Source organism: Labrus bergylta, chromosome 15 (assembly GCF_963930695.1).
Source record: "Labrus bergylta chromosome 15, fLabBer1.1, whole genome shotgun sequence".
Taxonomy (NCBI): domain Eukaryota; kingdom Metazoa; phylum Chordata; class Actinopteri; order Labriformes; family Labridae; genus Labrus; species Labrus bergylta.
The window spans coordinates 7,384,033-7,399,604 of record NC_089209.1 but is presented as its reverse complement, the minus strand read 5'-3'; the positions used below and the strand labels follow the sequence as shown (position 1 = coordinate 7,399,604).

The 15,572-nt window shown below is 40.0% G+C and overlaps 1 protein-coding gene across 9 annotated transcripts in view; it reads right to left on the bottom strand.

The window, feature by feature from the left end:
- The window catches only part of ryr3 (ryanodine receptor 3), a 128,507-nt gene extending 118,165 nt beyond the window's left edge, over positions 1–10,342 (bottom strand). For 7 of the 9 annotated variants that reach the window (XM_065963679.1, XM_065963681.1, XM_065963680.1 and 4 more), the window contains exon 1: positions 10,201–10,341. In XM_065963679.1, coding sequence (XP_065819751.1) covers positions 10,201–10,248 — 48 coding nt within the window. In that variant the 5' untranslated portion in view covers positions 10,249–10,341. Of the gene's footprint in view, positions 1–10,200 lie in introns of all 9 variants that reach the window. The other 2 variants (XM_065963677.1, XM_065963678.1) reach the window with 1 other exon arrangement.
- Between the last annotated feature and the right edge of the window lie 5,230 nt (positions 10,343–15,572).

The window sequence follows — 15,572 nt, the reverse complement described above, 5'->3', positions numbered from 1 at the left end:
CCATGTACACCAATCTATCAACCTACTGGCTATTGTCTGAACCTAAAATTTGCCTCTGGGAGCAAAGGGCAACTTTTCAGAGCTTAGATTACAATGCGTGACTTCTTCATGAACTACCTTGTTCAAAGTTTCCAAATCTGTTGAATCGAACATTGAATATAGTTCTCCTTACATTGGACATGCTGTCAACGTTCTTGCAATTTTCCAAACTTTGATTCTTTGTAAATACATAAATGGCATGTGTTCCACTTTTTTCAGGAGTAGAAGAAAGGAAAGACCATTTGTATGTAGAGCAGTGGAATAAAAGGCATATAACATTTAAATTCAAAATAACCCACACGGCATGAGATTAGTTGTGGGAGAAGGAAAAGGAATGTCCCACCACTTTTAGCCCTTGGGTGCTAGAATAAATGATCTTCATGCAGAAAAATGTAATTCCACTGTTACTATAACAAGGTCTTCAACGAATAAACACTGGAAGTCAGACATTGACTTTGACTCATTAATGTTGTCTTTGGAGGAATAAAGGGCGAGTCTAGTCAGACAGAACAAGGGATTAAGTCTTTTCCTTTCGAAGTTTACATTTCCACAAAAGAGCCACAACGCTCCAATGACAGTTAATGGACTACAAATCAGGGATTAGACAGAAGTAGCAGATCCACTTTGCCAGTGTTTCAAGTCATTTTTATTCAAAAGCCAGACAGCTTAGTGTAAGTGCTGAATCAAATGAATGAGGGTCAAGTCTGTGTCTCGATACCAATCAGAGACTCTGCTCTAGACACAAACAAAAGAAAGCTGCACTGTATTCTGGCACTGACTCAGCAGGAAATGTCAGGATTCAGACTTATCTGACTACAATGTTAATTTAGTATTACTTATATACAACTTGACAAAACACAGATATACTTTTAGATGCAGAAAATGTCATGGAGAAAGACCAGAGGATTACAGAGATTTGTCATTTAAAGCTCCTGTGAGGTACTTTCAGTTTGTGTCCATTTTGGCGACCCCTGTGGGCAAAGCGGTGCCTGTTATCTCTTTTTTTTAATCTTTCTTGTACAGTACATGTATAAGGAGTATTGTCTGATGAGTAAAATCTGTTCAGTGTTTTCAGGCAGTATATAAATATTAAGCCTTATTGTTGATGGTCCAGTTTGCTTTTGTTTGTTACATAGAGGAATCGGTATTCATTTCAGTTTGTTTTAAAAACTAGTTCCTCACTCAATCAATCACTCAAACAATCTTAAAGCTCCTCACAGGAGCTTTAAGATTCATTTAACATTTATGCTATCAGTGTCACACATAGTGCAGACATATGAGACTGCAGAAGGTGTTTAGTCTGAGTCAGAAATGAATAATGCAGCACACATCTGAGCGCTATATTTAAAAAAAAAAAAAAGAAAGAAAATTCCACAGTCAAGCAAGTTTTTATCCCACAGTAGACTGCCATGGATCACAGACTCCAAGATTTATATTGTGTTCCTGTAACAAATTGGATTTTCTTGGCTTGGTTTGTATGCATATTGCTCTAGAGAGCTTAAAATAGTAGAGGCACCCATGTGTGCAAGGCTGACACGTCCACCTCAGCAGAAGGACCGAAAAAAGGTGAGGCCTCCGGTCAGGGACGAAGCTGTAGCCTCTCTAAAGTCCATCATCCTGTCCAATGAGACGGAGCGGACACAGACGAGTGCTTGTGTGTGTGTGTGTGTGTGTGTGTGTGTGTGTGTGTGTGTAGGGGGGGGGGGGGGGGGCTGTGAGGTTAACAGACAGGAAGAAAGTGGAGAGATCAAGTGAAGCGTAGACATGCACCTGAAGCAAACTTACGCAGCATTTACACACTCTAAAAATCCAAGCTCCTGACCCGGGCCGACTTTTGTTTCCCCCTGCACCCTGTCAGCTCTGTGTGGGTCAAATCTTAAGCAGACTTCGGAGGATTTCAGCTCTAATGCCTCAAAAGCTTTGAAGACGGCAGTGTGACGAGGCAAGCATTCCTCATCAGAATAGATCTCAAATTTTCATTCCGTAGACAGGCAGAATCGCTACTGGTCAATAGACGACGGGACACGAGATAAATTCAATGAGCATTAAAGTGTTTTTGCAATACGTCAGTAGCAGTGTGTGACAAGGTAAACCTGCCTCCCCACAAGGACTGTAAATTGTGTTCAGATCCATCAGGCTACAAGATGTCATCTGTAGACATCAGCTGCAACGCATGGATGAACAAAGCAAACAGAAAGGAGTGTGTCTTTGTTCGGCTTACTGAAAAACTAAAAGATGAGTGAAATATCAGCAAAATGAAAACAAAAATCTAATTTCCCTGTTCTTAAACATTTAATTCATAGCTGTCAGAAAGGAAGTTAAATGTTTCCAGTTAGTCAAACTATGGATTATGACTTGGCAGTGATCATTAATCAGAATGGTTTGGAAGCGATTGAGCGCTTGATCCTTTCCTAATAGCTGCTAGCACCTAGCAAAGCTCCTGAGGAGGCTAATTAAACGGCGAGGTTTTGCTGTAACAGAACTTTCATTCAAAGAAAACTTAAAGCCCCTGATAAGTCTTGGCTCCAAATCTTTAATCAGGTATAAACTTGATATTCCCATTAAAATCCAACAACAAAAAGGGATGAATCAGAGTAAGTTAACATGCCAGATTTTTTCCCCAAGAGTTGGTGGAGACCAAAAACAGAGCTAATAGGTAAAAAAAAAAATGTATCAGGGACCTGTGAGATTGGGTTCAACAGATTATATTTACAAAAGATACATAACCCAATTGTCAGCTGCCATTGGATTTTTATTCTGAATGTTCTTAAACTTTGATGGATCCATCGAGGTTAGTGGCATCATAGTTTTCCCATTGAGCCCCACCCAGTATAAACTAGAAGTCATTTAAAGAAACAAACAAGTAATACACAACAAATGTATCTTTGAAAAAGCCAAGACTGTTCAAACTTGATCAAAAAATGTGTTTCTGTTGGATCCCATTTTACACATTTAGAAGATGATTGAAAAAATTCACTTTCTAAAATTAAAACACAACTCAAAATGGTAACAGGTTGAAAGAAAACCACTAGAGGTGACAACAAACTGAACCATGTTTGTACTGAATGAAGGTGAACTGACTGACCAAAGGGGCATTCAAAACAGCAAGAGGCTCACAGTCTGCACCTTTCCCAGCCGTCGGTTGATTAATGAAGGTAATTATTTCGGTTGAGAGTCCAATTGCACTGCTGAACATGCTGCCTCTGCGTGTCTACTGTTAACTCTCCATGGACAACCACAGGCAACGTACTGCACAGTTATTCCAGCCGAAACTAAAATATAAATGCCTTGAATTATTTTGTTTTCTTTGATAGTAACCACCATAGACTGTAAATATCAATGGACGAAGCCTGAGTGAAGGTCCCTCTCTGTTTCTGCGGGGGGGGGGGGGGCTGGAGTTGAGGCACGTTTTAAGCCTCCTGACAAACACTAAACCACGACCGCATCTGAATCTGGTCAGCTTTTGGCCTTGTTGTGAACAATGCTTATCCTTCATAAAATCAAAATGGGGTGATTTATCAAAACTTCACCCCCCGTACAGTGTGTGACAATAGAGACGTGGGCTAACTAGACCAATTTATTTTCTTGAACCAGCCTGTAAACATGTTAGTATCTGCTGTAAAAACTGATTTTTCACTTCCGCATCTGCTTAATTTTCAAGTCGGGAGGTTGCCGCTGGGTAGTAAACAAGGCGTTACAAGATCCAGAGGGGATTGGCGGGTGCCAGCAGGGGAGAGCAGTGCTGAGTATGTGTGTGTGCATGTCCGACTGTCAGTGTATCTGGAGCTCTTACTTTGCTGTGCTCTATCACGCTTTCACAACATCGCAATGTGAATTCACAGACTTGGAGACCAATATTACACTGTTGCGGAATCAATATGAAAGGCATAATGACGGCGGGGCTTCGCTACTGCACTGTTTTGGAATTGGACTATGAAAAGGGCTAATGACTTAGATAGAAGCTTTCTAAAAATCAAAATCAATACCCCATTATTTAATCAGTTCAATTCTTTTGATGGCCAAGCAGAAAAAAAAATCCTAAACATTGCAGGCCAATCATATGCATACAGAGTATTTTAGGGACTCAATACTGGAACATAATGGGAAAAAAAACAGAGGCAACACACACAAGCTGAAACTACAAGAAGCCTTGTCTTTCCAATGTTATAATTTATGGGTGATTCTTTAGTTTTACAAAACCAGTTCAAGGTTGAAGACAAAGGTTAGACAGCCTTCTATCCACAACACAGAGTAGGAAGAGATTCATCAATATCTCAGCTTTTATAACCACATTTACTACCCTTGCCATTTACAATGTCATGTTAATTTTGGGGGTAACATCAATTCTTTATTTATTCACAAGGTCTTAAAACTTATTCTAACTTCTGACATCGAAATGCAAGTTCACATCTCACATTTTAAATGCACAACAAATGATCTCATCTCACATGAAATATTTACTCACATAATGTCAGCTTGAATGATAGGTAATTCCATTATTTAACTAAACAAGGACACCCAAGTCACAACCCCTCACATCTCATCTGCAAATTGAAAGCTAGAGGGAGGACTTGTGACGCAAGGTCCTGCCACCTTTAAATCACGGTTGTGAAAATGACGGAGGACGGCAGCAGGCACGCTGTCCTTCAGCGCTGATGATTGGAGAGAGATGCCAAAGAATGCACAGATGCTTTGCCATCACTGCCTGCACGATCGATACAGAGGAAATCCTTCCTGTTCAATTTAAAATCAGGCAGTGAGAGGTTCATCTGAGGCCGCAGGACAACTCTGCCTCTCTCTCTCTCTCTCTCTCTCTCTCTCTCTCTCTTTCAGTCTCCCCGACTCATTGAACAGGCAAGCTTTACAAGGGCATCAACTTGTGCAATATAGTAAATGCTGCATACTTTACTGGAATAATGACTCGTCAACTCTGGGATTATACAGATTCAATTTCTACAATGAATAATATATCAATGGGCTCCTTACTCCTCACAGTTTAAGGAGTTTGTTGATGTAAATTTGGCAAGGTTGACCTTTCAGCACTAAATTATTCCCAATCAGAAGAAGCCTTACACTCACATTTATTCTCATAACTTCCATGAAGCATCCTCCCCTCAGATACGTTGTATGAAATCTATTTGTTTGAATGTTTTCTGTGAAATATATGCTGCTAAACTGGTGCTCTTTAATCTTGCATATTCTGTATTATCACCACAAATGATCTGAATGTTGTTGGATTTAATGCAAAACACCAAAAAACTATCAAACAGACCTCTAGCTTGTTTTGTCAGGAGCTGTTTCCAAGGTCGTATTTTAACTAATAAGTCAACATCAAAGATATATAATTTCTTCAGCAGAAAAAGGAAATCCAACTTCTCCTGATAATAAAAGTGTGATGGAATAAAAGTTCTTACCTACGTTCTTAAAGACATTTAAATGAAACCTTTTCAACTATTTTTTAAAAATCTCTGTAACTCTGACACTTGCTGCCTATCTGTCTTTACATCAGTCGGACTCCCGTCTTCATTTTCTCTGACACCTGACTCCCCTTTCTCTCAGACCTCGACAACTCTTCAACCAATGAAATCAAAGTCACTCAACCAGTCCGTTCGGTATCTCAACATTTATCATAACACTTACACTCTTAATACCTTCAGTCCAATTTAAGATTTAAAACCTAAAACATTTTCACAATAATTCTCAGTCATTCAGTAACAATCTACCACAGTTCAATAACAACCAACATTGGACTGCAGTCGTCTATTGCCATCTATGTGCATTAATAAATTACTGGACACAATGAATGTGATCAGCAACACATGCTAATCTGTATGTAGTCAATTCTTAGTGGCATTTTTTAGCCAACATGAATATAAAAAAATAATAGGCTAACCCAAAATAAACATGATAAGTTATTGCACAGCATGCTTAAACTCTTCCAAGTTTTATACCTTGTTAAATAATAATAATCATAGCTGGAGGTAAACCCTCACTGTGCGCCTTTCAAAGCTCAGTGACACTGTCCATTACGCTGATATATGAAGCGTAACTTAATGCTGTAAACTAATGAGCGCTATCGAGCATTTGGTTTCTAAATGCGACTTTATCCCTATAAAAATGGTGTTAAAGTGCTACTGGTCTAGTTCTGCCTTGACTCGAGCTCTGGCCCGGGTGTGGTTTAGTGCCATGGGAGCAGAGCTGTATGTGCTGTGGAAGCATCATCTTTAAAAAGGCTAAATTTAAACCCCCAGAGTCCTGGCCATGGTATGCAGAAGGGATCCAGAACAACATAAACTCCAAATAAGCCCTGAGGAGAGAGCTACATGGTGCACTGTGAACCTTGTTTACCTGGATTTTAAGGTGTTACAGTATCTCACCTTCACAACTATGTTTAAATTGAGCATATATTTATATCAGCTATAAAGATTTAAAGATCAAACTTTCCTAAATAGCCTACATTTGAAAAAAAAAAACAAAAAAAAAAAAAACATAACTGGCCCTTAGCTAATATCCACTTAGCCTATTTTAGATCGTCAAACTTCCATTCATGTGCAGCAAACATGAAGTTTGTAATAAATATTAACACAGTGAATTCTTAGTGAAATTAGTCACAGTGAACTTAGTAGCGGCGTCTGAAAGTGGAACAGTTTCTTTTAATTGAAAGTAGCCTAGCTAGCAAATTTACAAGCAAGCTAACATTAGCTTAACCTAAAATCTCAAATGACAGTCTGTGTTGCAGCAACCTCCTGACATCCAAAATACAAAAACAATACTATTTAGGTAGATAAAATAAACATAAAAGGTTATAAAAAAATATAGCTTTGATGATCTAGTTAGCTAGGTTTCTGTGTTGGGGTAGCTTAGCGTATGACATTTCTCTTTGGGGTGTCTTCAGTAATATTCAGTAATATAAAGTTTTACAAACCTAGCATGCTGAGCCATAGTTTCAGAATCTGTCATCTATCGTCTGACAACTAAGCCTCTTAGAGCGATGGCTAACTTTTTGAGTCTTCAAATGTTGGTGGCTGGTGGTTAGACTTCTGTCCAAGACTTTGCTTTGTGTGGTTACAGTCGGACTAGCGAACATAACTTAAGAAGCTAGAAGCAAGTGTGAGATGACAGGCAACAACTAAGAGTCAAATTGTGTTGCACTCGCAAGCAGATATCGTTTTACAGAGATTAAGCTAACAAGATAAAGTCTATGATGGGATCCAAGATCACGCAATGTCCACTAAGTTGCTTGTTTCTTAAGAAAATCCCCAGAAATTACTCCTGGCAGATTAAACCTTTTTATGCAATGCAGATCTATAAAGCTACAGAATAGAATTCAGTCTTCAATGTGCAGTAGAGCTATGACATTTTCTTCTTCTTGGTTGCTTATTATTGCCATCATCGCTGCCAGCGTTCCCGACGTTACACATCAACAGCAAGGTGAGACTGTCTCTGGGCTGAAATTGAATCACAATGTCTGGACCTCTGTCACCACCTGACAGAAGCGTCCAATGACAGGAAACTCTACACTTTTAAAAACTCTGTTTTTTTTCTTATGTACACCTCACTTTTAAAATTAGAACATCCATAATATAGCTTTCAAATCCAACACATTTTGTTCTGTAATTCTTTCATTTCAGAAACAATGCCACAAATGCAGTTGTTGACCAAATTAATGACATCCCCCATCCGTCAAAGGCACACCTGACATATATAGGCTTATGGCATCATGTTTAACAGATGGTAATGTAGTGTTTTTTCAATTAGCACTTTTATTTTTAGGGCTTCCATTGAGCATGTTTCACTCAGCACAGCGGTTTGATAACAGGGCTTGGTGAACCTCAGGGGAAGCCCCCCTCTCAAATCACTGTTGTCATCAAATAACCAGGATGCCATTGTGACAGTAGAATTTGAGAGGCATGGGTCAGCATATCACTGGCATCACAAATAGTAGGAGCTGTTAAGTACAGGGTCCCGGCATGCGACTAACAACCAGCCAAACCTTCTGGGGATTACATATAGATTAGCAATGTGATGTATATCAACGTCTCAAAGCCATGAGAGAGTCGATGACGTTTACGAGTTTTAAGCCAAATGGAAATAAATGGAAAACCAAAACAAAGGCATGTAACTAAATGTTGCATTCAAGAACCATACCAACGTGTTTGCAAGTTTCAGCTCCATGCAAGGGCCAATTCCCACTTTTTGTGAAGTAGTTTAACATTGCAAGCCTTTAACAATATTGGTGTAATATTCTACATAGATTTCCGAGAAATTTTCAAAATCGAAACAAATAACCCTGATGATGTCATTGGGGTTATCTCCACTTGGGATTCAATTTGTTTACAAACATAACGAGCTGTGTAAAGTCCGAACGAAAGAGGGTATACTGAGAGAGGCTATCACATTGCATTATAGGAAATGTAGGATCAAGGTTTTAGGGGTGTGGCTTAACGAGGAATTAACGTTGGATATCTTGGTCTCTGCTGGTACTCCTTCTAAAATGGGTTGACAGATGTCTAACTTTATCATGGCATGTTCCTTTTAATGTGTACACTATTGGACGGATGCAGATGTTAACTGTGTTGGATAAAAACACACCTAACCAAAGTTCCAATAGCCTATAGAGCAAGGGTCTCCAACAGGTAGCTCGGGAGCTACTGGTAGCTCACGGGCAGGTTTTTAGCAGCTCGCCTTTAGGTTGACCGACTGTGTTAAAAATAAAAGTAAAAATCTGACGACGGAAAATGCACCTCTTCCCACTATTCATATATTTGGCCCATAAAAACAAGTATGAAGTACTAATGTTTTCTTGGACATTGATGTGAATTTAAGATTATTGATAAGCATTGGCTTATTGCAATTTCACACATCTACAAACAGTAGCTTAATTCAGCTGATGTGAGCTATGTAAATAAATGCAAATGATTTGATGCAAGTAGCCCTTGGCCACTTTCATTTTTTGAAAGTAGCTCTCAGATGAAAAAAGGTTGGAGACCCCTGCTATAGAGGATTACCTTTTGCAACTAACCCAAATGGAAACCTATTGTTGACTGAACGAAATGTCAAACATAAATGCATATTTCTAAATCACAGCAATATGGTTTGCAGAATTTTTCTGTGATGTACAGTTTGAGTGGGCTGAAAATGAAAAACCACTGGCACTGGATTGTCCTTGAAATACAGAAATAATGAATTTAGAAAGCAACTGTATAACATCTGTAAAACAAACTGCCATGAATTAGGTAATTTTCATAAATCGTTGGTGTGTCGAAGTGGTGTACACAAATATTTGACAATTCAAACCTCTCTATGAAAATCATTTTCAGAGCTAAAATCAACAACAACAACAAAAAACCTTTCAGGGTATTTCAAAGTCTGGCATGGAGGCAGATGGCTTCAAATCAGACAGACATTCTTTCTGTCCATATTGCTGGTGTCACATCTGACTCCTATTGCCCCCTCATGTAACACCTGGGTCACAAAGCTTGACGGGGAGAGAGAAGAATACGTGCGCGGTCGAGATATATCCACCACACCAACACACAAGCTGTCATATCAATTACAAGCATAACTGCTGTGCACAACCACATAGAGCAATCTGCGTCAAACCACTAAAATAGTCATCGCAGAGGTTGGCTGGCGTGTGAGCACAACTTATTGCAACTCCTTTCCCCCCCAAGGAGGAGGACTCCATGAAAAGTGCAAATGTGGCAAAATGGTTTATTATTTAAAAGAGAGGCATGGGAACATTGTTTTTTTGCACAAGGCGTTCCCGTGAAAACAGATCAGAAAAGCGATGAAGGGTGGAAAATGAGAGAGAGGGGGCATGTGTTATGAAAAGGGAAGAGTGTGTTGAGGCAATATATATATATTTTTTTTTTTTGTTGTTGCCCTTGCACCAGCAGACGGGAGTCTCATTGAGATTCCCCACATCAAGAGTCCTGTCGACAGGTGCGCCGGTGCAACCTGCGGCAACTTCACACTCAAGAAATCATGCACAACAAGCAAAAACCAAAAATAACTCCATTTCTCCCCACGCAAACTTGCACAATTAATCCAACTTGTATCGCTGATTTACTTAATTGACGCGTCGCGTGCCGTCTCTGAAAGCGTTAATTGTCGACGGGGAAACTGAAGCCAGCAACGACGAATTTCTCTTTTACTTACAGTTCTCAAGAACTGGATCTCATCTTCCCCTTCTCCGCCCTCAGCCATGGCTGTGAAGGAGCCTGCTCAGACTCTGGAAGCCACCACTGACTGCCGGCAGAAACGCGATGCTGTGCCTCTCAAGCCGATATTAGCATAGAGCTCATCCACAGCCATATAGGGCAGCCCGGCCGAGCCCCCCCCCCCCTCCTCCCCCCTCCTCTCCCCTCCTCTCTTCACCCACCTACCTACCTACCCCCCTCATGCACCCTTCCTCCCCCCTCCTCTCCCGTCGCCTCCAGAAGCAGTGCGGAGCCAGGGCATCAGAGGACCAGCTCCCGGAGGTGATGAAGATGCTCATGACGATCAAATGGTTGAGTCAGCAGCTTTGACGTTTCCCTGTCTGCCAGTGACGTATAGGGGGGGGTCTCATGGTGTCAACATGAATGGCACAAGATTTTCATCTATCATAAAAACAACTCCGACTTTGAAGTTTTGTGTTAAAGCTCATTTTACAATACAGCACATTGGAAAGACAAGATGCAAGAAGATTTCTTTTTAGCTTCTGGTGATAAACCTGGCTGGAGAAGATGAGTAGACATTTTTTCTGGCACGACTTCACTATAAAGTGCATGCAGAGTGGGAGGCTTGAAGAGTTTAAAAAGTGCTTCAGCAACACGTGTGGTCTGAAAACCAACTGTATTGACTTTATTAGACCCACTTTTTATTGGGGCTAATAAATGTGTTAAAGTTAAATTGTTGATGAATCATGTTGACCTATTGTTATATTTCTCTATCTGTCTGCTAACTTTCATATTTGCTTTTTTTTTTGTATTATTCCTCTTACACAAAGATCAGAGATTGTTGTGCTTCTTACTCAGATTTCATTTTTTGTTGTTGTTGTTGTTTTAGAAATCTTTTGTGACAAAGTTTGCCAATCTCACTGTTGTTGCACTCATCAAAGGTAATAAGATAAGTCAGGGTAAAAATGAGTATGGCATCCAGAATTGGTAACAAGAGCTGCCAATGGCTCTGTTATTAACTATAGATGGGAAAAGGGATGTTTCCTCTACGTCCCCAGAACTGAATCCATTAATTTGATCTGATGCAGAATCGTGTTTATCAGATGTATTAGGTTATATATCATTTTGAATTAGGCCAAATTAAAGGAGTTTCTGATCAATATGTGAAACGCCAGGTTGTTATTCTGGCATATTGACATAAAGCAGTTTTACTCACACTTAAAATATATCAATATGAAACAGAAACAAAAAGATGTAGTGTATGACTTCAAATATTGACACAGGCAATAACATATGTCTAATGTTGATATCATATTTTTTCAAAGAATATCTAAATCAAAATGTTCTTGTATCTAAATGTCCACTTCATATGATCTCACAGGGACACGAGGACAGCTTCAGATTAAGTTTCATTCAAAGACATTACTGACATCTAGTGGTCATCAGGTGAACAGCTAGTGAAATTGTGCAACATAAACGCTGTAAAAACAAAAAGTCATAATAACATAAAAATTCGAAGTTAGTTTAACTCCAAGTCCATGAAAATGTTGTGTTAACTCAGTATTATACGTTGATGTCACCTCAACTAATTGAAAGTTTTCCAACTTTGAAAAGAGATTCATATTAACTTAAAAATGACGAGCTCTGTCGACAAAACAACTGGCCCCAGTTTGGCCCCCACAGTAAAAGTGTCTGAACATTGTCGCAAGGCTTGATTACTTTTTTAAAATATGTGAAGCGCGGGTCCTTTACTATTTCATATGTGTGCATGTTGTTGCTGGTAGTGATGATGATGGTGACAATAATGATGATGTTGTGGAAGAATATTATAATCATTGCTATAACCTGACGTTACTTATTCATTCTTTTTTATATTATCATAATAATAATATAAAACATATTTACATGTTTTGTGGTTTGTTTTTTCCTTTCCTCTTTCTTCCCAGTCTGATTTTCCCTCAGAATCTCCATAGCCTTCACCAGAGAACAGGTGGGGGATGGACAGGTGAGGAGACACAGAGTGGAGGGGGTAAGGATCAGACAGGTGAGGAGACACAGAGTGGAGGGGGTAAGGAGCAGACAGGTGAGGAGACACAGAGAGGAGGGGGTAAAGAGCAGACAGGTGAGGAGACACAGAGTGGAGGGGGTAAAGAGCAGACAGGTGAGGAGACACAGAGTGGAGGGGGTAAGGAGCAGACAGGTGAGGAGACACAGAGTGGAGGGGGTAAGGAGCAGACAGGTGAGGAGACACAGAGTGGAGGGGGTAAGGAGCAGACATGGGAGGAGACACAGAGTGGAGGGGGTAAGGAGCAGACAGGTGAGGAGACACAGAGTGGAGGGGGTAAGGAGCAGACAGGTGAGGAGACACAGAGTGGAGGGGGTAAGGAGCAGACATGGGAGGAGACACAGAGTGGAGGGGGTAAGGAGCAGACAGGTGAGGAGACACAGAGTGGAGGGGGGGTTTAAGGAGCAGACAGGGGAGCAAATGGAGTTGGAGAATGGGTCTAGTGTTGATACTGAGCAAGCAGGTAAAGTGAGGGGCTGTACTGAACCTGCTGAGGAGGAGATGGAGGAAGAAGAGTCTTCTCTTAGTAAGGAAATCAAAGACTAGTGAAAATGTTTCACTGGAAGAAAAGACAAGAACAACAAAGAAAGCAAACAAATCAAAAGAATCTGATCCAGGATCAGAGGTCAGTGCTGATGAGGACTCTCCCCATCTCACTGACAGTGAAAAGTCTGAGTGCAGATACTCTCAAACACAGAAAAACTAAAGAGACTACAGTGTAGAAAAAATTAAACTGTTCCTACAATAAAACAAAAATATGTGGGGTGTAAAAATAGAAAATTATTTCCCTGATAAAAGGGAAAGGGTCTTTTTCTGATCAGGAAACTTACAGATTAAGAAAGTATGTGTCCAAACTGAGACAGGAACTGTGTAACAACATTGGTTCTGACTGTGATGATGATTATGACGAAAGCAAAGAATTGTCATTTATCTTTTAAAATACAGATGATTTTGTTTCTAGTCGTTCCTTTTGTAACCTCTCTCTCCATGATTAATTATAAAGTAGGAATTCTGAATTTAAATGGAGCTAGAGATTCCCAAAAAAAGAGCTATGTTGTTTGAAATAATGAAAATGAATCACGTTGATCTAATGTTCGTGCAGCAAACTCACAGTGACACCTGTACTGAGGTGGACTGGAAGAGAGAATGGGGGAGTCAGGTTATCCTGAGCCACAGTAGCAGCAGCAGTAGTGGGGGGGGGGGGGGGACAGTGTGCACCTGTCTTGTACACTGTGACAGAGGTAATACGGGGGAGGCTGCTGGTGGTCAGAGCTGTTTATGAATAATGTGAGCCCTTTTTAATTCATATTTACAGTCCAGCTACAGGAGCAGACAGAATGCCTTTTTTAAAAGAAATGAACACTCTTTTAAACAGTGTCACTCCAGATGTCTTAAAACAACTAATCGAAACTCATGACCTGTCTGATGTTTGGAGGTCATTTTACAACGATAACAGACAGTACACGTGGTCTCACACCAGAGATGCTTTTATTTCACTAGCTAGGTTAGATCGTTTTTTATTGTTTTAAACACCAGGTGAACATTTAAAAAAAAAAATTATGTTTTATCATGTCTGCTGGTTTTACTGATCACTCATTTGTATTGTGTCACGTTTCTATTAGTACTTTTAAACATAATTTTAACACTTCCCTGCTCCTTGATAAAAAAATGTTTTTGGAGGGTTTTAGGTTTTTATGGAGTAATTTTAGAACGACATGTCCTGATTTTAAGTGTTTAAGACAGTGGTGGGATTGTGGGAAGGCTGAAATAAGGGTTTTCCGTCAGCAGTACACTCTCAATGTCACACGGGACATCACCAGATGTGTAAAAGCTCTAGAGATTGATATTGTGGAACTTCAGTCCTTGATAGATTCCACATGAAATTGAGGGCGTATTGATGTTCTCAAGGCTAAAAAGAAAGCCCTGACAGACCTGCTGGGCACCAGAGCTCATTGAGCCCTCGTCAGATCAAGATTCCAAAGTGTGACTCAGATGGACGCCCCGTCCAAGTTTTTCTTTGGAATGGAAAAAAAAGAATGGACAGAGTAAATGTATGCATGGCCTTCGAACAGCAGCAGGACAGGAAGCTGAAAGAAGCTGGAGACATCCAAAGACATGCTGTGGAGTTTCATTCAGGGCTCTACAGCAGTGAGTACACTGACAATGAACAGCTGTTTGACTCTTTTTTTGTGATGGTTTACCTCGTGTCTCTGAGGACTCAAACCAGCTGATCAGAGAACCTCTGCAGCTACAGGAGCTGTCCGCAGCTCTGCAGAGCATGGCGGGAGGAAAAGCTCCCGGAATCGATGGACTCAGATTGTGCTTTTTCTTGAATTTGTTTTATAATACCAACCAGAGCCATGAACCTCAAGTGACTGCACTCTTGATTGCCAATTAAGGCCAGACAGAATGAAATCCTTAGCCGAGCTAATTAAGCTTACTTCTTCCAACTTGTTTCCATTAATTTAAAAAAATTAATAAACTGATATTCCAGCATCTTAACATTCACGTGTGTCTATTTAATTGGAGTTCCTTGTCTGGTCCATAAAGGCAATTACTAATAAGTAGCCTTAAAGATTATGAGCCCTTCATGACTCAGTGGTTTGGGGTTTCAAATAGTTTCAGCTCTTGTGCCATTGCGTAAATAATGTATGTTTTAAATCATGGCGTATTATATCCTCTCAGATGCTGTGTAATTACATTGGTCTACAAAGTGCTGCAGGCCCTTTCGTTTTTCAGGAATCCAACGCAAAGTTCATTCATGTACTTCCTCCACACAGTCTGTAAATAAGCCACTGTTTACGTTTCAGTGACATTAGCAGCTGCTCGTTTTCCTTTAAACTGGTGTAATCCATCAAAGACAGCTGGCTAGAAGGTCAGATTAACAAGGTGCACACAGTCACCAGGGCGCAGCCCAGCATGGTGCACAGCTGACCTACATAGATACCATGGCTAAAGGAGGGCAGGAGGGCACAAACATGTTTCCGGGCAGTGTAGGCCTGATTACTACTACAGTAATATTGTCATTTTACAGCTAGCTACTTTCATATGCTTTCACATACAAGAAGCTGATGAATGTGATATATTCAAAATATAAAGTTATGGATAAAATGATTCTGAAAAATACTTTTAGCCTGTTTGAAATAAGCATCAATCCACCAACAACATGCAAATGCTGCTCGGTGATCAATAAGTTAAAATATGACAATAACATCAAACATTTATTTCAAGTTGGGAGGGGTTATTTAGAGATACTAAAATATCATATGTATAATTACTACTTTTATTCAAGAGCAAAATGTGCT